General features: G+C 51.5%; 1 protein-coding gene across 2 annotated transcripts; it reads left to right on the top strand.

The window, feature by feature from the left end:
• Window positions 1-5,240: 5,240 nt before the first annotated feature.
• GVINP1 lies at window positions 5,241-21,405 on the top strand. 2 transcript variants are annotated; one of them, XM_426218.8, is made up of 3 exons: window positions 5,241-5,327; window positions 12,090-12,276; window positions 13,184-21,405. In XM_426218.8, exon 3 carries the CDS (start codon window positions 13,186-13,188, stop codon window positions 20,485-20,487), a length of 7,302 nt encoding a protein of 2,433 aa, XP_426218.4. In that variant the 5' UTR covers window positions 5,241-5,327; window positions 12,090-12,276; window positions 13,184-13,185; the 3' UTR covers window positions 20,488-21,405. The 2 variants fall into 2 exon arrangements, with proteins under 2 accessions (XP_426218.4, XP_015140713.2); XM_015285227.3 differs by lacking the exon at window positions 5,241-5,327 and adding an exon at window positions 7,753-7,820.
• The last annotated feature ends 564 nt before the right edge of the window (window positions 21,406-21,969 follow it).

The following is a 21,969-nucleotide window of genomic DNA, read 5'->3' as shown; positions in this document are numbered from 1 at the left end:
CTGGGATTGTTCAGTCTAGAGAAGAGGAGGCTCAGGGGAGACCTTATTGCTCTCTATAACCACCTGAAGGGAGGTTGTGGTGAGCTGGGGGTCGGCCTCTTCTCTCGTGTGACTAGTGACAGGACTAGAGGGAATGGCTTCAAGCTGTGCCAGGGAAGGTTCAGGCTGGACGTTAGGGAATACTACTTCTCTGAAAGGGTGGTCAGGCACTGGAATGGGCTGCCCAGAGAGGTGGTGGAGTCACTGACCCTGGAGGTGTTTAAGGAACACTTGGACATTGTGTTGAGGGACATGGTTTAGTGAGAACCATTGGTGATGGGTGAATGGTTGGACTTGGATGATCCTGTGGGTCTTTTCCAACTTTAGTGATTCTATGATTCTATGGAAGCAGTGCTAAGGCACATGGAAGGCAAAGAGGTGATATGGGAGAACTGGCATGGTTTCACCAAGGGCAAATGCTGCTTGAACAACTTACAGTAGTCTTCTATGATGGGGTCACTGCATCGATGGACAAGGGAAGAGCCACTGATATAATCTATTGCAACTTCAGTAAGGCTTTCGAGACAGTACCCCTCAACATCCTCCTCTCCAAATTGGAACAATATGGATTTGGTGGATGGACTGTCCGATGGATGAAGAACTGGCTGCAGGATTGAGTCCAGAGTGCGGTGGTCAATGGCTCCATGTCTGGATGGAGATCAGTGACGAGTGGTGCCCCCAAAGGTCGGTGCTGGGACCAATATTCTTGCATGTCTTCATCAGTGACATTGACAGTGGGGTCGAATGCACCCTCAGCAAGTTTGCTGATGACACCAAGCGTGGGGCGCAGTCAATACACCAGAGGGATGGGATGCCATCCAGTGGGACCTAGACAGACTGAGCAGTGGGCCCAGGAGAACCTCATGCACCAACAGGCAGGTGGCCCAAACTAATCGAAGAGATATTCCATGCTTTATAACTTCAAGCTCAGCACTAAAAACGAGAAGAGGAGGATTAGAAGACAGCTTTGTTCTGCTCAGGTATGGGCTGGGCATCAGGCTCCCCACAGGAGGTGCTGAGTGATTGCTTTTGCATCATTTGTTTAGTTTCTCTCTTTTTCCACTTCTCCTTCACCTGGGAAATAATTTTTGTCCAGACCCACACGTGATCTTCCTCTGATTCATGCTGTCCTCTTCCCCATCCACTGGAAAAGGCAGGAAGTGAGCAAGCAAATGCTTCGTGCTTAGTCATCAACCAAGTTTGACCCACAGCAAAGAGCAAGGAGCTCCTCGTCCTCACGGCCTTCCTCACCACTTTGGTCCTCAGTAGAGTCCTTCAGACAGCCTCGTTGCTAAGCCTGTCCCTGTAGGCTCAATGTGAGCCCTTCCCAGTGTGGTGCCTCACTGTAGCAGGAGGTGTGAGCAAAAACAGAGGATGCCAGAGGGAGGTAGCCAAGGGAAAGGGCTCAACTCCCTTTGCCTGGCAGTCAATAAAGGGGGGATGCACATGTACAGGAACGCTCCCCAAGCTCACTCCCCAGTGTGAGTGCCATCCCCAGCCTTGGCACTAATGGATGCTGTGGGTTTGGGGCCGTGACCTCAGGAGCCACCTGCTGTCAGAGGCAGCAAACAGCGTCCTGTCCTCAGTTCTCCCAGCCCCTGCTCCACACACAGCTTTGGGACGGGTTTAAAAATTGTTTCATTTTTCATCCAGATCCATGCCTGCCTACTCCTCAGAAATCAGAGCCATTCCTGGAAGCCTTGTCCTCATGGGGGGCTTCAACTTTCCTGACATATGCTGGGAATACAATTTAGCACAGAAGAAGCAGTCTAGGAGGTTTCTGGAATGTATGGAGGACAACTTCTTGATGCAGCTGGTAAGAGAACCTACGAGAGGAGCTGCCCCGTTAGACCTGCTGTTCAGAAACAGAGAAGGTCTGGTGGGAGATGTAGAGGTTGGGGGCTGTCTTGGGCAGAGTGACCACGACATGGTAGAGTTCTTGATTCTTGGTGGAGGCAGGAGGGGGAACAGCAAAACTGCTACCTTGGACTTCCGGAGGGCAGACTTTGAATTGTTCAGGAGACTAGTAGGGAGAGTCCCCTGGCGTTCAGTATTAGAAAGTAAAGGGGTACAAGATGGATGGTTGCTCTTTAAGAAGGAAGTCTTAAAGGCGCAGGAGCAGGCTGTCCCCCTAAGCCGCAAAATGAGCCGGTGCGGAAGAAGACCGGCGTGGATGAATAGGGAACTATTCTTGAGGCTCCAGGAGAAAAAGAGAATCTACCTCCACTGGAAGAAGGGACGGGCAACCCAGAAAGAATACAAAGAAGTTGTTAAGATGTGCAGGGAGAAAATCAGAAAGGCTAAAGCCCAGCTTGAACTCAAGCTGGCTGCTGGGGTAAAAGGGAACAAGAAACTCTTTTACAAGTATATCAACAGCAAGAGGAGGACCAGGGAGAATCTCCATTCTCTACTGGATGAGGCTGGCAATGTAACCACTGAGGATAAGGAAAAGGCAGATGTTCTGAATGCCTTCTTTACATCTGTCTTTAAAAGACAGACCGGTTATCCTCAGGTTTCTCTACTCCCTGACCTGGCAGCCTTGGCTGGGGAGCAGACTAAACCCCCCACAATTCAGGAGGTAACAGTTAGAGACCTGCTACTCCAACTGGACTGCCACAAGTCCATGGGACCAGATGAGATTCACCCGAGAGTGCTGAGGGAACTGGCGGAGGTGATAGCCGAGCCGCTTTCCATCATCTATCAGTGCTCCTTGTTGACGGGTGAGGTCCCAGAAGACTGGAGGCTTGCCAGTGTGACTCTCATCTACAAGAAGGGCTGCAGGGAGGATCCGGCGAACTACAGGCCTGTTAGCCTGACCTCGGTGCCGGGGAAGATTATGGAGCAGATTGTCTTGAGGGAGATCACGCGGCACATGCAGGTCAACCGGGGGATCAGGCCTAGCCAGCATGGGTTCACGAAGGGCAGGTCCTGTTCGACCAACCTGATCTCCTTCTATGATCCAGTGACCCATCTGGTGGATGAGGGAAAGGCAGTTGATGTGGTCTACCTAGACTTCAGCAAAGCCTTTGACACTGTCTCGCACAGTATTCTCCTCCAGAAGCTGGCAGATCGTGGCTTCAACAGATACATTCTTCGCTGGGTAAGGAAGTGGCTGGAGGGCCGGGCCCAGAGAGTGGTGGTGAATGGAGTTAAATCCAGCAGTGTCACGAGTGGTGTTCCCCAGGGGTCGGTGCTGGGGCCTGTCCTCTTCAGTGTCTTTATTGATGACCTGGATGAGGGCATTGAGTGCACCCTCAGTAAGTTTGCAGATGACACCAAGCTAGCTGGAAGTGTTGATCTGCCTGAGGGTAGCGAGGCCTTACAGAGGGATCTGGATAGGCTGGATAGCTGGGCTGAAGCCAATGGGATGGGATTCAACAAGACCAAATGCCGGGTCCTGCACTTTGGCCACAATAACCCCAGTCAACGCTACAGGCTTGGGGCAGAGTGGCTGGAAGACTGTGTAGAGGAAATGGACCTGGGGGTGTTGATTGATTCTAGACTGAACATGAGCCAGCAGTGTGCCCAGGTGGCCAAGAAGGCCAATGGCATCCTGGCTTGTATCAGAAACAGTGTGGCCAGCAGGAAAAGGGAAGTAATTATTCCCCTGTACTCAGCACTGGTGAGGCCACACCTCGAGTACTGTGTCCAGTTTTGGGCCCCTCACTGTAAGAAAGACATCGAGGCCCTGGAGCGTGTCCAGAGGAGGGCAACAAAGCTGGTGAGGGGTCTGGAGCACAGGCCTTATGAAGAGCGGCTGAAGGAGCTGGGATTGTTCAGTCTAGAGAAGAGGAGGCTCAGGGGAGACCTTATTGCTCTCTATAACCACCTGAAGGGAGGTTGTGGTGAGCTGGGGGTCAGCCTCTTCTCCCGGGTGACTAGTGATAGGACTAGAGGGAATGGCTTCAAGCTGCGCCAGGGAAGATTCAGGCTGGACGTTAGGAAATACTACTTCTCTGAAAGGGTGGTCAGGCACTGGAATGGGCTGCCCAGAGAGGTGGTGGAGTCACTGACCCTGGAGGTGTTTAAGGAACACTTGGACATTGTGTTGAGGGACATGGTTTAGTGAGAACCATTGGTGATGGGTGAATGGTTGGACTGGATGATCCTGTGGGTCTTTTCCAACCTTAGCGATTCTATGATTCTATGATTCTATGAAGAGGCTCAGGCACCTGTGAAACTGAAAGTGATTCTCGGGCACAGTTGTTTTCAGAGAATACCCAATGAATTGCCTAAGATCAGGATTGGATTATTAAAGATCCAGCTGACTTCCTGACCTCTCCCAAGGATGGCGGATGCTGAGAGGCAACACCTTTGTAACCTCTTGGCAGGAACCAGCAACCTGGGAGCTCCCTGCATGATTGCGGTCTTGGTGACAAAGAGCCTGCAGGACACAGAACCCCGCGTTGCTTGGGGCTGGACCGAGATAACTCTGGGTCCCCCTGGTCCCCCCCTGCCCCTGAATGGCCACCCAGAACAGGCAGCCCAGCACCACGGCCGGGGGCAGTGGGAGATCCCCCAGGAGGAGCCCCCACCGCTCTCTGCTCCCTGTGCCAGGGCTCCAGCACCCACCCAGCACTGCAGTGCTGCTGATGGGCAGCTCCTGGGCTCCAGGCTGTGCCCTGTGCTCCTGGGCTGCCTGGGCACCCCTGAGCAGGTCCTGGCTCCATTCCCTTGCACCTCCTGCGAGGATTTACGTGCTTGGATCTCCGTGAGCCTCCCCTGCTTTGGGCCGAGCAGCCCCAGCTCTCCTCCCAGCAGAGCTGTTCCAGGCACCGCAGCATCTTCATGGCCCTTTTCAGGGCAATCACCAGATTATCCAAAGCATTGTAAACATTCCAGAGATCTCAATTCCTATGCTGAGCTGGTCCAGTTGAGAAGCCACGGATTGGAAAGAGAAGGGATTCAGTGCCTCTTCTCAGGAGCAGTTATGCTTGTCCTGCTCCAGCCCTGGGGCTTTCCCTATGCTGCAGGAACTCCATGAGCTGATTGCTGATGGTTTCAGGAATGCTTTGGGCATCCCAACCTCCCAGAGAGTTGGATTTGTTGGTTGCGCTGTCGCATGGATAAGGAACTGTGTGTATGGCCATATCGAAAGATTTCCACTCAACAGCTCTGTTTTCCAGCAGCTGCCAAGTTTCATTTGCAGCTGCGGCTTGAGGGAGGAGAAGGCTTCCCCTGCCCCACCAGCAGGAAGCTGCAGCCTGTGCAGACGCTCCAGGCTGTCTAAGAGCGCAGTCAGAGCCGAGCTCGGAAAGCACCAGGGCTGCGGAGCACCAAATGGGCAGGTAGGGCCAGGCTGCAGTGCCTGGGGTGGGACAGGGGCACTCGCACCCACTGGGAGCCCCTTGGTCCTCTGCTTGGTGCTTCACGTTATGGTGCTGGGCTGAGAGGGCCGGCAGGAAAGAGGGGATTGTGGCAGGGGGCAAAGGGGCTGTGCTGTGGGGGCTGTGATTGCAATGGGTGCACTGGGGGGCAAGGAGGAGCGGGGAAGGGAAGCGCGAATAATTTCGCACCCAGATCAGGGGCTGAACATGGCAGGGATGGAAGCGCAAAGTGCATGGGGTGGAGGGGAAAGGCAGTGGAAGAGTGGAGTTGAAAGCAGTGCGCCAAGATAGAGACATGGGGGCTGTGGTGCAGAGCCCAGCACAGAGCCCTGTATCCCTGTGGCCCAGCTCTGCACGCTGGCATGCTGCGCTCATTCCTGTGTTCTGGGCTCGGTGCAGCGGTGCTGGTTGTGTGTCACAGTGTGCACCCCTTAGGGACAATTGTTGGCAGCTGTGTCTGTGCAACATGCTGTGCCTGCACAACATGCTGTGCCTGCATCTCTCCCTGCCACCTTCACTCTCAGTGGGGCTCCTCATGGTGGCATTTCTTCTCTTGTTGCTGAGCCTTTACTCTTATCTGGTTCTATGCTGCTTTCTCCTTTCTGCCCATTCTGCACCCCACCAGGATGCACTCCAGCCTCCATTAACCACTGCTCTATGAATGGCCAAGGGAAGACTAGCTGCTGGGCTTCCTCGTGCCATGAGAAGAGGAACCCTCTGTTCAAAGTGGGGAAAAGATGTCTCTGTTGGCTGGAGAGTGAGTGAGAACCTCGCTGTACCCAGCCCTGGGCAGGGCAGGACGCTGAGCAGAGCTCAGCTCAGCACTGACCAGCAGCACTGCTGACATGCTGAAGGAGCAGCCAAAAGCACAGGAGGAAGAGCTGGAAGGCAGAAGGGGCAGCTCCTGCTGACCCCACACCCCTACACTGCTCTCGCTCTATGGCAGGAGCTGATGGAATCTGAGGGAGCTGCTCATGAAGGAAAGCAGCTAAATGTAAAGAAGCAGCAGCCAAGGGAGAGAGGGCTGGTTCACCTCGCTTTGCCTGGCAGCCAATAAAGGGGGGATGCCCACCTGCAGGAACGACCCCCGAGCTCGCTCCCTGATGTCAGTGCCATCCCCGGCCTCGGCACTAATGGCCAATGGGGATGCTGTGGGTTTGGGGCCATGACCTCACGAGCCACCTTGTCTCTGAGGCAGCAAACAGCATCCTGTCCCCTTCCCCCCCAGCCCCCACTCCACACACACCTTCCAGATGCGGTTAAAGGTTCTTTCATTTTTTCTCAAGATCTGTGCCTGCCTTCTCTGCTTCTCAGAAATCAGAACCTTTTCTGGAAGAGGCTCAGGCTTTTGTGAAACTGAATGTGATTCTCAGGCACAGTTGTTTTCAGAGAAGAGTGCCCAGTAATTTTCCTAAGTTTGGGATTTGATTGGTAAAGGCCCAGCTGCTTTCCAGACCTTTCTGAGTATGGAGGATGCTGAGAGGCAACGCCTTTGTAACCTCTTGGCAGGAACCAGCAACCTGGGAGCTCCCTGCATGATTGCGGTCTTGGTGACAAAGAGCCTGCACGGCACAGAACCCCACGTTGCTTGGGGCTGGACCGAGATAACTCTGGGTCCCCTTGGTCCCCCCTGCCCCTGAAGGGCCACCCAGAGCAGGCAGCCCAGCACCACGGCCGGGGGCAGTGGGAGATCCCCCAGGAGGAGCCCCCACCGCTCTCTGCTCCCTGTGCCAGGGCTCCGGCACCCACCCAGCACTGCAGTGCTGCTGATGGGCAGCTCCTGGGCTCCAGGCTGTGCCCTGTGCTCCTGGGCTGCCTGGGCACCCCTGAGCAGGTCCTGGCTCATTCCCTTGCACCTCCTGCGAGGATTTACGTGCTTGGATCTCCGTGAGCCTCCCCTGCTTTGGGCCGAGCAGCCCCAGCTCTCCTCCCAGCAGAGCTGTTCCAGGCACCGCAGCATCTTCATGGCCCTTTTCAGGGCAATCACCAGATTATCCAAAGCATTGTAAACATTCCAGAGATCTCAATTCCTATGCTGAGCTGGTCCAGTTGAGAAACCACGGATCGGAAAGAGAATGAACTCAGTGCCTCTTCTCAGGAGCAGTTATGCTTGTCCTGCTCCAGCCCTGGGGCTTTCCCTGTGCTGCAGGAACTCCATGAGCTGATTGCTGATGGTTTCAGGAATGCTTTGGGCATCCCAACCTCCCAGAGAGCTGGATTTGTTAGTTGCGCTGTCGCATGGATAAGGAACTGTGTGTATGGCCATATCAAAAGATTTCCACTCAACAGCTCTGTTTTCCAGCAGCTGCCAAGTTTCATTTGCAGCTGCGGCTTGAGGGAGGAGAAGGCTTCCCCTGCCCCACCAGCAGGAAGCTGCAGCCTGTGCAGAGGCTCCAGGCTGTCTAAGAGCATGGGCTCAGAAAGCACCAGGGCTGCGGAGCACCGAATGGGCAGGTAGGGCCAGGCTGCAGTGCCTGGGGTGGGACAGGGGCACTCGCACCCACTGGGAGCCCCTTGGACCTCTGCTTGGTGCTTCACGTTATGGTGCTGGGCTGAGAGGGCCGGCAGGAAAGAGGGGATTGTGGCAGGGGGCAAAGGGGCTGTGCTGTGGGGGCTGTGATTGCACTGGGGGGCAAGGAGGAGCAGGGAAGGGAAGCATAAAGAACTCGGCACCCAGTTCAGAAGCTCTGCATGGCAGGGATGGAAGCACAAGGTGACGGTGAGGGGAAAAGGTGTGCAAGCATGAGCGGGGTGCAAAGCCCTGAAGCAGAGCTTGGGGAGCTGTGGTGCAGAGCTCAGCTCAGAGCCGTGCAGCCCTGTGGCCCCGCTCTACATGCTGGTGTGCTGTGCTCATTCCTGCATTAAGAGCTCGGTGCAGCGGTGCTGACTGCATGTCATGGTGCAAACCCCTTTGGGACAATCGTTGGCAGCTGTGTCTATGCAACATGCTGTGCACACATCCCTTCTTGGTACTTTTGCTCTCGGTGGGTTTCCTCATAGATGGACTTCTTTCTTTCCTGAGCCTTTACTCTTCCCCAGCATTGTGCTGCTTTCCCCTCCCTGCCCCTCCTGCACCCCACTTGGATGTTTTCCGTCCTCCTTTAATCACTGCTCTATGAATGAACAAGGGAAGACTGGTTTGCTGGGTTTCCTCCACCATGAGAAGAGGAACCACCTGTGCTAAGTGGGGAAATGTTGCTTCTGTTGGCTGGAGAGCGAGTGGGAACATCGCAGTGCCCAGCCCTGGGCAGGGCAGGATGCTGAGCTGAGCTCCTCATCACTGACCAGCAGCACTGCTGACATGTTGAAGGAGCATCCAAAAGCACAGGAGGAAAAAGAGGAAGGGGCAAGGGGCAGATCCTGCTGACCCCGCACCCCTACACTGCTCTCAATCTGTAGCAGGAGATGATGGGAGCCAAGGGAGCTCCTCATGAAGGAAAGGAGATAAAGTGAACAAGCGGTAGCCGAGGGAGAGGGGGCTGGCTCACGTCCCTTTGCCTGGCAGCCAATAAACAGGGAATGCACACCTACAGGAATGCTCCCCAAGCTCGCTCCCTGATGTCAGTGCCATCCCCAGCATCGGCACTAATTGGTGATGGGGAGGCTATGGGTTTGGGACCGTGACCTCAGCAGCCACCTGAGGCAGCAAACAGCGTCCTATCCTCTGCTCTCCCAGCCCCTGCTCCATGCACACCTTCAGGATGGGGTTCAAGGTTCTTTCAGTCAATGCAGCATGGGGATGGGGAGCCATCCAGAGGGACCAGGACAAGCCAGAGAAGCGGGCTCATTAGAGCCCTAGTGAGGTTCAACAAAGCAAAGTGCAAGGTGCTGCACTTGGGCTGGGGCATTCCCAGGTATTCGTACAAACTGGGGAAAGATCTCCTTGAGAGCAGCCCTGCGGAGAAGGACTTGGGGGACCTGGTAGACGAGAAGCTGGACATGAGCCAGCAGTGTGTTCTGGCAGCCCAGAAGGTCAACTGTGTTCTGGGCTGCATTAAAAAGGGGTGGCCAGCAGGGAGAGGGAGGTGATTGTGCCTCTCTACTCAACTCTTGTGAGGCCCCATCTGCAGTACTGCATCCAGGCCTGGGGCCCCCAGTACGGGAAGGACGTGGAGCTCTTGGAGCGGGTCCAGAGGAGGGCCACTAAGATGATGAGAGGGCTGGAGCACCTCTCCTGTGAGGAAAGGCTGAGAGAACTGGGCTTGTTTAGCTTGGAGAAGAGAAGGCTCCAGGGGGACCTCATTGTGGCCTTGAAGGGAGCATCTAAACAGGAGGGGCAACGGCTGTTTACGAGGGTGGGCAGTGATAGGACAAGGGGGAATGGTTTTAAACTGAGACAGGGGAGGTTTAGGTTGGATGTGAGGAGGAAGTTTTTCCCCCAGAGGGTGGTGATGCACTGGAACAGGTTGCCCAAGGAGGCTGTGGATGCCCCATCCCTGGAGGCATTGAAGGCCAGGCTGGATGTGGCTCTGGGCAGCCTGGTCTGCTGGTTGGCGACCCTGCACATAGCAGGGGGTTGAAACTTGATGATCATTGTGGTCCTTTTCAACCCAGGCCATTCTATGATTCTGTAATTCTATGACTCTATGGTTCTCTGCTGTAGGCAGCAAACATCATCCTGTCCCCCACTCTCCCAGCCCTGCTTCACATACACTTTGGGACAGGCTTAAAAATTGTTTCATTTTTCCTCAAGATCCGTGCCTGCCTACTCTGCTTCTCAGAAATCAGAGCCATTTTTGGAAGAAACTCAGGCCCTTGTGAAACTGAAAGTGCTTCTTGGGCTCACATGCTCTCAGAGAAGAGTGCCCAGTAAATCTCCTAAGGCCAGGATCTGTTTGGCGGACGCCCAGCTGCCTTCCAGACCTTTTCCAAGGATGGCGGATGTTGAGAGGTGATACCTTTGTAACCTCTTGGCAGGAACCAGCAACCTGGGAGCTCCCTGCATGATTGTGGTCTTGGTGACAAAGAGCCTGCAGGGCACAGAACCCCACGTTGCTTGGGGCTGGACCGAGATAACTCTGGGCCCCTCTGGACCTCCCTGCCTCAGCAAAGCCTCCCAGAACAGGGAGGGCATCCCAGTCTTCCCAAGAGGTGGAATTGGTAGTTATACTGTCACATGGATAAGGAATTGGTTGCATGGCCATATCCAAGGAGTTCAAGTCAACACTTCATTTTCCAGGGCATTCCCAGGTATTCGTACAAACTGGGGAAAGATCTCCTTGAGAGCAGCCCTGCGGAGAAGGACTTGGGGGACCTGGTAGAGGAAAAGCTGGACATGAGCCAGTAGTGCGTTCTGGCAGCCCAGAAGGCCAATTGTGTTCTGGGCTGCATTAAAAAGGGGCTGCCAGCAGGGAGAAGGAGATGATTGTGCCCCTCTACTCAACTCTTGTGAGGCCCCATCTGCAGTACTGTGTCCAGGCCCAGTACAGGAAGGGGCCCCCAGTACAGGAAGGACGTGGAACTCTTGGAGCAGGTCCAGAGGAGGGCCACTAAGATGATGAGAGGGCTGGAGCACCTCTCCTGTGAGGAAAGGCTGAGAGAACTGGGCTTGTTTAGCTTGGAGAAGAGAAGGCTCCAGGGGGACCTCATTGTGGCCTTGAAGGGAGCATCTAAACAGGAGGGGCAACGGCTGTTTACGAGGGTGGGCAGTGATAGGACAAGGGGGAATGGTTTTAAACTGAGACAGGGGAGGTTTAGGTTGGATGTGAGGAGGAAGTTTTTCCCCCAGAGGGTGGTGATGCACTGGAACAGGTTGCCCAAGGAGGCTGTGGATGCCCCATCCCTGGAGGCATTGAAGGCCAGGCTGGATGTGGCTCTGGGCAGCCTGGTCTGCTGGTTGGCGACCCTGCACATAGCAGGGGGTTGAAACTCGATGATGATTGTGGTCCTTTTCAACCCAGGCCATTCTGTGATTCTATGATTCATTTTTCCAGCAGCTGCCAAGTTTCACTTCCAGCTATAGCTTCAATCAGCAGAAGGCCTCCCCCCGCCCCACCAGCTAGAAGCTGCAGCCTCTGCAGAGGCTCCGGTCTATACAAGAGCAGTGTCAGAGCTGGGCGCAGGAAGCACTAGGGCTGTGGAGCACCAGAAGGGCAGGTAGGGCCTGGCTTCAGTGTATGGGGCCAGGCAGGAGCCCCTTCGTCCTCTGCTTGGTGCTTCACATTGTGGTGCTGGGCAGAGAGAGCTGGCAGTAAATAGGGAGTTGTGACAGGGGGCAAGGGGGCTGTGCTGTGGGGGCTGTGATGGCAGTGGCAGCACTGGGGGGCAGGGAGCAGCAGGGAAGAGAAGCACAAAGATCTCAGCACCCAGGTCAGGGGCTGCACACAGCAGGGATAGAAACACAAACGGCATGGGGAGGGGAATGGCAATGCAAGGGTGGAGTGCGGTGCAGAGCCCCAAGGCAGAGTTTTTTTGGGGGGAGGGGAGTGGAGCAGAGCCCAGCACAGAGCCCTCAGAGCCCTCACAGAATCTTAGGACAGTTGGAGTGCTCCTGGGTCCCTCTGGTACGCCCTTACCCCAGCATGCCCTCCATCCTCTGGACATGATGCTCCTCCAACACCACCCCAGTGGTATTTGTATTTCTACAGCTCCCTGGGGGCGCTTCCACTGTGGCCCTGCACAGGTCCCACTGGTGCAGGAGAAGGGCTGGCCTTCAGTGCTGCCTGGAATGGATCTTCTGCATTCACAGCAGCCCTCTCCTCAGCATCTGTTTTTCTCCTTTAGGATTCTGGACCATTCCTCGTGTTCTTCCTCCTGAATTCTTGGAGTGGCCCACAACCTCTTCTTCACAGCTCTGCCTTGTCTACCAGGCCTGACAAGTGACTGTGTGCTGCCTCGCTTGGGCCCGGTGCCCTGGTGCCCTGTGTCCTCTGGAAAGCCAAGCAACACCACAAGGAGCACCTGCTGGGAGGTGAGAGGACTCAGGCTGCACATCCATTTGGTGCTTTTCTTTAAATCTTCCCTTCCTTAAATTTTCCCTGAAGGAAAAGAGGGCATAGAGGCTCTGCAAGAGTCAAAAGAGCACAGTAACAGGAGCCTGGCATGAATTCCTGAGATGAAAAGGCTGTAGCATGTTGTTGGTGGGATGAGAGCTGATTGCACAGGAAGGTTTTGTGCGCTGCATAAATATCCCAGTGCCAAGGCAATGATACATAAAGGGGGCAGTGATAAAATAAACCCCACAGGGACATCAACTGCATGGGCAGGGGCTGGCAGAAAAAACGCTAAAATCTTCAATGGCTGCTTCATGGGTGACAGAATACTCTGGGCCCTACTCCAGAGAGACTCAACTTGGATTAACCAGAGGGAACAGGAGATTTTGAGATGTTTGAGGACAGCCAGTGGAATGATGCTGAAGGGAAGTAGAAGGGGACCAAAACTGAAGAATAGGCAGAAAAGGGTATGAAAGGAGTTGCTGTCATGAGACCAGTGGCAGATCACTTGTTTGAGCAAGCCCTCGGTCACTGCACTCTGTCCTGCCTCCTTTTTAAACCCTTTCGTTTATGTCCCTGTGCAGTCCCACTCTCTACCTCATGTCTGTATGCTGCAAGGGAGGAGAGACAATGACAGGAGAGACCAGTCTGGTGGATACACATGGGTGTTGCTGAAGGCAGCTCCCTGTCCATGGTTGGTTGTGTAGCCAAGTCTGTGGTGTGTTTGTCTGTCTGTCCATATCTGCCTGTTTCCAGGTTGCCCAAGGTTGGGTTCCAGCAGCCAGGTGGGAAGAATCCCTGGGGCTGTGGAGAGGCCTCTTCTAAGAAAAGGCAATGGCCTCTTCTAACATGCCTTTAACTGAAGTTTATTTACCTCTTCCGCAGCCATGGAGTCCCAGGAGGAGAGAGCAGAGGATTTGGAAAAGGCCAATCTGGCTAAACAACTGCTGGCAGAAACATTTCAGAGGGAAGGACTGGATGAAGAATACTGGCTTCCCAAGTTGTTGAAGGTATTAGGTGTGAAATCAAAAGAAGCCTTGAAACATCTGCAATATGAAGACTATCTGAAGCTGGAGTGTGAGGTACAGTACCCCTGGGAGAAAATGGCGCTCCGAAAGCTTCTGCAAATTACAGACAACAAAGCAACTGTTGAGGAGCTGCAGAAGCAGCGCTTGGAGATGATGAAGCAGAGGCAAGAAGAAGCCAAGCGGGCCCTGCAGGAGCTGAAAGAAATGCATCACAGCCACAGCCACAGCAAAGAGATGATAAGACAGAAAGAGGAGGCACTGTGGCAAGCCATGGACATTCCCAGGGAGTACTGGGCACCACCAGAGAAGGCCTTGGAAGATGTGCTTGCAAGTATCCAGAAGCAACTGGAGCAGCAGGAGATGTCTTTGGGCAGGAGTGAGAATGTCTCTGACAAGGAGGTCCTGAGACGGGCGTCAGGAGGGCTGGCTCTGCAGGGCATTTACCAAACCAGTGGTCTGGCAGACATGCTGGCAAAACGAGAGCAGCTCATCAGAGTCCCCAGTGGTTTCAAGCTTGCTGGTCCAGAGCAAGGGTCACTGCTAGAGAGGAAGGAGTTCTCCTCCTCTGCAGCAGAAGCCAATTTCACCAAGTCCATGGAGCAGCTGGGCTTCAGCCTAAGCATTTCTGCCAAAGCCAGGTTCTGGGGGTTCAGTGTTGAAGGAGGTGAAGATTACAGCAGCTCTTCACACAAGGAGGACACTCACCACTCACGTTCAGAGCAAACGTACATTTGTACCACCAAGTACCACTACATCCCCACGGCCTCCTGCTACTTCCAAAAGGACCAGCTTCGCCTCTCCGATGGGGCCCTGAGGGAGCTGCAGTACACTGAAGACCTTCTGAGCGTCACCCAGGAGGCAGACAGGCTCAACATGCTGAAGAGCAGGTGTGCCAGGTTCTTCAGCAGGTTTGGGTCCCACGTCAACCAGGGACCCCTCCACTTTGGGGGCATATTCTGGTGGAAAGCATCTTCCAAAGGATTCAGGGCAGAGCAAAGGGAAGAGATGAAGCAACGAGCATCTGAAGCACTAAACTGCTTTGTCAGAGCGAGCTTTGCTGGCAGTGTGGGAGGGAATGTGGATGTTTCAAAATCAAGCTTACAGGCGTCCCTTGGGAGAAGCGATAAAGGCAGCAGCCACACTGTGATTCAGCTCTCCGTGACCAACACAGGAGGGCCATCAGAGACAGATTCCCTCGCCCAGTGGAAGTGTGGGCTTGTGGCCAGTAACACAACCTGGTTTGTTATAGACAGGGGCTTTCAGCTGATCCCAGTGTGGGACATAATCCTGTCCAACCACAGCAGTGATTTTAAATCCGCCCATCAGATGAGCAGCAGCCTCAGGGCAGCGTACGAAGCACTCACAAATCACTGTGTTGGCACAGTGTTTGGAGAGGAACTGGGTAGTGCCGTGGAAGAGGCCAGAGCTTTCCTGGAGCGCATGAAGACCTGGGAGGTGACCGCAGATGAAAGGAAACTGCTCATGTTGATAGATTTGAAACAGGATCTGAGTGAAAAAACAAAAAATCCCAGTGTCTGGATCAACGTATGCCTGTCAGATAAAGCATTGCAAGAGTTCCTGGTGAAGACTGTCCTGTTTTGCCAAAAATCACCTCCAGAAAACATCACCTATATCAAATCTCTGCTGCAGGTCCTGCTGGATCCTCACATCTATTCTGTTAAGGACTTCCCCAGAGCTTCCTTCATTATGCAGTGGATTTTCAAAACTGATGAAACTGATGTCAAGTTTCCCGAAATTCCCCATATTCCTGAGATTCAGGATCTCATCAAGACACTGCTGCAGATGAAGGAGCACATTCAGGAAGTCACCTACTCACCAGCCACCCCTGTATCTGCCATTCACGAAGCAAAGATCAAAGCCACCCAGACTATAAGCCTGGCTGTTTATACTTTGCTCCAGTATCTGCAAGAAAGGGCAGAGAAAGACATGGAACTATTAGTGCTCTTAGTTACAACCACAATAGGATACCAAGTAGAAAGCAGCACTTTTCAGTACCTCCTTGGTTGCCCAGAAATTAACTTCATGGCCAAGGAAATGCAAACTGCATATGATGAGTATCAAAGCCTGAAGGAGCAGGATGATTACAGAGCTGAGGCCTTCCTGCTCCTCACAGGCCTCACCATAACATCTGAAAGCAATGAGGTGTCCCCTGAGCGGAAGAGTGACCGCTTAGCGTTCATGGAAGATAAGATGAAGAACTCATGGTCTGCAGAGATAGAAAATCTCCTCAAGAAACAGAATGTGTTGAAAGACTGGGAGGTGCTGGAAAGAGACTTGCGGTCCTACATCAGTGGGCAAATGGAGGACACCTCTGTCGATCTGAAGAAACACAGTATAATCAAAGACATGGAAGAGACTTTGCAAGATATACCGCCTCCCAGTCCAGCCATACCCAAATCAGTTGACAGCAAATCCAAAACTAATCAGGCCAGTGCAAACCCCGAGTTCCTCAACTTACTTAAGCGCCTTGGGCTACAAAGTTACTATCCAAGAAAAATGGGGTCAGAAGACTTCCACATCATACACAAGACATCTGTACATGACAGCCTGCCCAGCAAAGAGAGTGAACTACCTTTTTACTTCCTGCAAAAGCTACTGAGTGTGGACTACAGTGTGAGGTACCTGACTTGCAAGGACAAGAGTAAGCCAGAAATCACGCCTGCACCAAAAGCCACAGAGGAAGAACCCTCTGATTCCTTTGATGACTTTTTCAGTGTACTGGATGAAAGAGCCCCTGAATCTGCAACCAGGGAGAGCCACGTGCACCCTATGGACCTCCAGATGGCCATTTTTCATTGTGCCAATGATTTCATGAGGCAGTACATTTCATCAAAGCTTGCCTTCTGCCAGTTTGCACTCCCCCTCCTGGTTCCCAACCCATGCACTTCACAGATTGAGTTCCCTCTCTGGTCCCTCAGCCAAATCAAAAAGAGCTGGAAAGGGGCAGCAAAATCAGGAGAGCAGACAACAGGTAGCAGCTACACAAACAAGCTCATTTATCAGGCAGAGACACCCATTGTGTCCTTCATACGCATTGGCAGCTCTCCTTCCTCTTCCAAGTCACAGCTCCTGAACGCTCTGCTGAGCAAACAAAAACATAACACATTTTTCCACAGGAATTGCAAAGGCAGCACCAAAGACTGTTTGCTGATGAAAGGTGTGGTGGAGATCTCCTGGTATTGTCCCCATGGCAGCGACGATGACAGTTTTGACAGCTGTGTTGCTTTCTGTAACCTGCACGGAGATGCCAGGGATCACGAGCCACAGCTGAGCTTCTTGCAGGAGATCTCTGCTGTGAACGTGGTTCTCATTTCTGAGTCTGATCAAAGCGATAAGAAAGGCAGGAAAATTTTACAAGACCTGTGGCAGTCTCAGAGGCCTTTGGTTTGTCTTTTCACTGAGAAAGAGAACATTGCAGCTGGCCGATCCAGCCAAAACATAAGAATAGGTATCAAGAATAGAAACGAAGCAGAATTAATAGGTGAGCTGACAGAAACAATCCAAGATCTCCTGGAGGGCTCATGCACACGCTCTAGCCTTGATATGTGCCTGGGCACAGCTCGCCAGCACGGCTTCTTAGTTGATGAAGATGTAGAAGAGTGTGTGATAGCCAAAGAAAAGGCAAACAAGCTGGTGAAGCTGCTGAAGGGAGAGAAGCTGTCTGAGATCAAATCAAAGCTGCTGCCTCTTCAAGGAAAACTGTGGTACAATTGGTGTAAAAGGGACAGAGAACTCACTCGCTTACAAGAGAAGGGAAACAAGAGCATAGAACATCATCGGAGCCAAATTGAAAGGGATAAAGCTGCAATAAGAAGAAAGCAACTGCAGAAAGCGTTCCCCCTCAATCAGCTGATGAAATCAGTCCTTGGTTTTCTCCGGTCACAGCCAGCCAGTACCAAGAAATACTTCCTGCAGTGGATGAGGGTCTTCATGGATGATCTGTCCTCAGATCGCCTTGATGAACTGAAGAGAGAGTATCATCAATTATGGTCTCAAATCCTGGCAATAAAGAAAAACGAGGAAGGAAACAAAGCAAAAACTGTAATGACTAAAAGGTTAGATTCCCTTTCCAATGAAATCAATGATTCATCCGTTGGCCTTGAGCATATTTTGAGAGAGGTAGGGCAGATTTATGAAGCTCTTGAATCAACAAACTCCAAAGATGAATGTATTCTCAAACTACCTGAAATTGCAGCTGACCTGATGGTTTCAGGGTATCCCATTGAGCTGATGGATGGTGATGCTTCTTACGTACCCTTACAATGGGTTGCAGCAATCTTTGACAGGTTAATTGAGAGGCTGGGCGACAAGCGAGTCTTTGTCTTGTCCGTGCTTGGCATCCAGAGCACAGGGAAATCAACCCTACTGAATGCCATGTTTGGTCTCCAGTTCAATGTCAGTGCTGGCAGATGCACCCGGGGAGCTTTTATGCAGCTCATTAAAGTGGATGAGAACCTGCAGCGGGAGGTGAACTTTGATTACATGCTCGTGGTGGACACTGAAGGACTTCGTGCCATAGAGATGGCCAATAAGCACTCACTCAATCATGACAACGAGCTGGCCACCTTCGTCATTGGCATTGGCAACATGACTCTGATCAACATCTTTGGAGAGAATCCTTCAGAAATGCAAGACATCCTTCAGATTGCTGTGCAGGCTTTTCTGAGGATGAAGCAAGTCAAGCTTTCCCCAAGCTGCCTGTTTGTACATCAAAATGTGGGCGAAATAACGGCAAAGGAGCAGAACATGGAAGGACAAAGGCGTCTGCAGGAGAAGCTGGATGAAATGACAGTGACAGCAGCCCAGCAGGAATTCTGTGACATCACCTGCTTCAGTGATGTCATCCGCTTTGACGTGAACACCCACATTCATTACTTTGCTCACCTGTGGGAGGGTAACCCACCAATGGCACCACCCAACCCCACCTACAGCCGGAACGTCCAGGAATTAAAGAGCAAAATTCTCCAAGCTGCCAAGAAGGAATCTCCAGGCAGTGTTCTGAGTCTCTCCAGCTTGAAAGTTCGTATCAGTGACTTGTGGAATGCCTTGCGGAATGAAAACTTCATTTTTAGCTTCAAGAACTCGGTGGAGATTGCTGCATACAAGAAACTGGAAACCTCCTTTAGTCAGTGGACCTGGAAACTCAGAAGGCACATCTTAGACTTGCAGATGCATCTGGACAATAAGGTTCGGAATGGAGAGCTGGAGAAAATCACCACAAAAGAGATTGAAAATCTGGTGCGAGAAACAAGCGATGCCATTACCAAAGAGGTGCAGAAGTTCTTTAGTGAAGACAGAGACTGTGAGATACTGATTCAGTGGAAAAGTAGCACGGAACTGAAGCTAAAAGAGCTGAAAGCCTCCCTTCTTGATGAAACCAGGAGGAAGTGTGAGAAACTTCTAGAAGTAAAGAGGAACCAGAGTAGACTGGATGAGAGGAAATCTGAATATGAAAAAGAGCTCCTGAAAAAGAGCAGGGAGCTGGCTCTGTCTCTAAAAGGCCAGGAATTAAGTGAAAAAGAACTGAGAAGGAGCTTTAATTCCCTCTGGGTGACCTGGGTTACTGAAGTGTCTTCTAATGCTCCTCCTCTGGAAAAGGTGGACATTGATGTGGAAATAGAAAGTGTCCTTATAGAACACTTTAAGGAGCCTAATGTAGCTGAACGAATCATAAAGTTTCCCAAGCGGACCACCTTTACACTTGATGAGAAGAAACACTTATCCATAAAAAAATTATGGAACAAATTATTTTCTAAGATTAGTGAATCTGATGTGAGCAACTTACAGCACATTACAGACAGCATCATAAGGCGTGTGAAGGAAAACATTGACCAGAAGGAAAAGGATAAAATGGATTACAGTCGCACTTTTATTCATGAAATACTAAATGAAGTGCAGGAAGGCATGGAAACCGTCCCTAGCTCTGAAAAATACACATTTACTACAGATTACAGAATAGATCTTTCAGTGTATCTGTGCAGAACAGCAGCAGCCAGGTTTAAAGACATGCACGCAGCCTTCAGGAAAGCAAATAACCCAGCCATCTACCTGGAGAGCAAGAGAGAAGATTTCTTCCAATGTTTCCAGATTTCTTGCCAAGGAGCCACTTCAATCACAACATTTGCTGATTTCCTGTGCAGCAAGATTGCCCCAGGTCTTCGCCTGGCCGTCTATGACAAGACAGCTCTTGTCATAGCTGAGCGAATGAAGAGTGAAATACCAGATTTCCGTGGCAGTAGAGCCAATCTGGAAGCTTGCATACTGAAATACCTGGCACAAGAAGAAAAGTTTGAAAAATTCACACATTACATTCGTTTCCCAGCAGACTTTTTGGAGAGTTACATTCAGACACACGTGAAGACATACTGTTTAGATCAGAACGGTCGGCTGGTAATGTTTTTAAATGAAACTCTTACTCAGTACTATGGAACCATTCTGAAAGCTGTAGTTGCATCAACCACAGTTGTCAAAGACAGAAGAGACAGCAATAAGATAATCTCTCTTTGGCTGGATGAATTCTGTAGAGAACTTGGAGGGGTCCTAACATTGCCCAGGAGTGACCTGGTTGGCCTTGAACATCTGGAGATAACAGACATAGAGTTCCTGAATAAGGCCATGATGGAGGCACTTTCTCCCCTGAGAGATCATCTCAAGGAAGAGTTTGCTCGTGCTGGTTTGAGCTCATTTGAAAAGCAGCCTCACAAAATACTAGTGGAACAGTTTGCAGGGTGCAAGGAGCAGTGTCCATTTTGTGGAGCAGTTTGCACAAACACTATACCAAACCATGATGGAGATCACCAGCTTGTCTTCCATCGCCCAGAATTTTTGGGTGGATGCATATGGTATGAAACAGACCACCTTGTCATTGATATTTGTTCTAGCAGTGTTGCCAGTGACTGTAGCTTCAGGGTTGGTTTAGGCAAATGGATCCCCTTCCTGAACTACCGAGATGCAGGACATCCATATTCCACTTGGAAGATTCTTCCTGATTCATCCATGCAAAAATACTGGAAATGGTTTGTGTCTCATTTCAGGACACAGCTAGAAGAATTCTACAAAGGTAAATTTCGTGGCAAAGGAGAAATCCCTCCTCCATGGCACAAAATTACAAAGCAGGAAGCACTTGACGAACTGAGGTAGGCTAAGTTGACAGGAAGGAAAAGCTGCAACTGCTTTGCATTTCAGAAGAACGTGACATGAGGATATCCACAAAATATTGTTGGAGCAATTATGGCCCTTCACAATGTCAAGAGAACTGCATCTAACTGCTCGTAAAGCTGGGCAAAATGAGCTGTGCTACTCCTGCCACTCCTCAGAAACGCCCCTGCTTTACGATAAAGTCAAACTCCTCTTCCTTTCTTGCCATAACCGCTTGCATCAGCTTTGTCTTAGAGCAAATAAAACCCCACATTTCTGCAGCAACCATTCATACAGACAAGGGTAAGACCAAGGCAGCAATAGTAAGTACCAAATTATCTGCTGCTACGTGAAAATAAATAACTCTGGCACAAACACAGTTTCCCTGCAGTAAATACTTCTCACACCTTTAAAGAAAGGACAAGGATGTCTGAGAGCAGGTAAACATTTGTGGGGAGCTGAAAACCCTTTCTTACTAAACTTAGTACTCAGCTCCGTGATGGTGATTTAACTCAATATTCATTGGATATCCTTCCTATGTTAAGATGTGCCCACACTTCCATGAGCTCATACTCAGGTCCCCTGGCAAACTTCCCTCCATCTCGCAGCCAATCCAACTACATTTAGCATGTGCTTAGATTTTGGGCAAAAGCCCCTTGTATAACCAACGTAGAGAATCAGTTATCCCTGCAGCTTCCCCAGTAGACGTCAGCAGTGTGTGATGTTAGCATTTGTGTTGTGAAGGCAGGTGCGAGCTGGGTGCTGGTCTGGAGAACGTCTCACCAGCTCTGCATGTGACAGCACAGTGGACAGGGAGGTTTGCTGCACAGTTCCTGCAGTTCTGTTGATTCTCCTGGACACCCCGTGATTTGTTATAATCATCTGTATTCTTTGCTAATAAACTTGTAGAGTTGGACTGGACTGGTCTCTGCGTGCTTTCTTTCCACTTAAGACACAATTGTTGTAGAATCCTAGCATGGTTTAAGTGGGAAAGGACCTCAAAGCCAACCCAGTCCCAATCCCTGCTATGAACTGGAACACCTCCCACTGGGTCATTCTGCCCAAAGCCCCATCCAGCCTGGTCTTGAGCACCTCCAGGGATGAGGTACCCATAGCATCTGTGGGCAGCCTGTGCCAGGGCCTCAGCACCTTCTGACTAAAGAATTTCTGGGTCATTTCTAAATCTAAATCTAAGTATACCCTCATTTGCTTTAAAACCATTCCATGTTACAGACCCTGACAAATCGTCCTGCTCAGCTTCCCTTTAGAGGCACCTTCAGGTACTGGAAGGCCACAAAGAAGTCTCCCCGGAGCCTTCTCTTCTCCGGGTCAAACAAGCCCAACTTTCAACCTAACTGCATAGGAAAGGTGCTCCAGCCTTCTGAGCATCCCTGTGGCCCTCATCACCAAGGAACTGTGGGGCTCCATCCAGACAGCATTCCCCTTCTTTGTAGTCAAACTTTCTCTACCCACTGCCACAAAATC

This window comes from Gallus gallus, chromosome 3 (genome assembly GCF_016699485.2).
Source record: "Gallus gallus isolate bGalGal1 chromosome 3, bGalGal1.mat.broiler.GRCg7b, whole genome shotgun sequence".
Lineage (NCBI taxonomy): Eukaryota > Metazoa > Chordata > Aves > Galliformes > Phasianidae > Gallus > Gallus gallus.
The sequence above is the reverse complement of the archived record's forward strand: the minus strand, read 5'-3'. Positions and strand labels throughout refer to the sequence as shown.

Bases quoted from the DNA above. Each gene is read 5' to 3' on its own strand.
- GVINP1 (XM_426218.8), top strand. From the start codon at position 13,186: ATGGAGTCCCAGGAGGAGAGAGCAGAGGATTTGGAAAAGGCCAATCTG.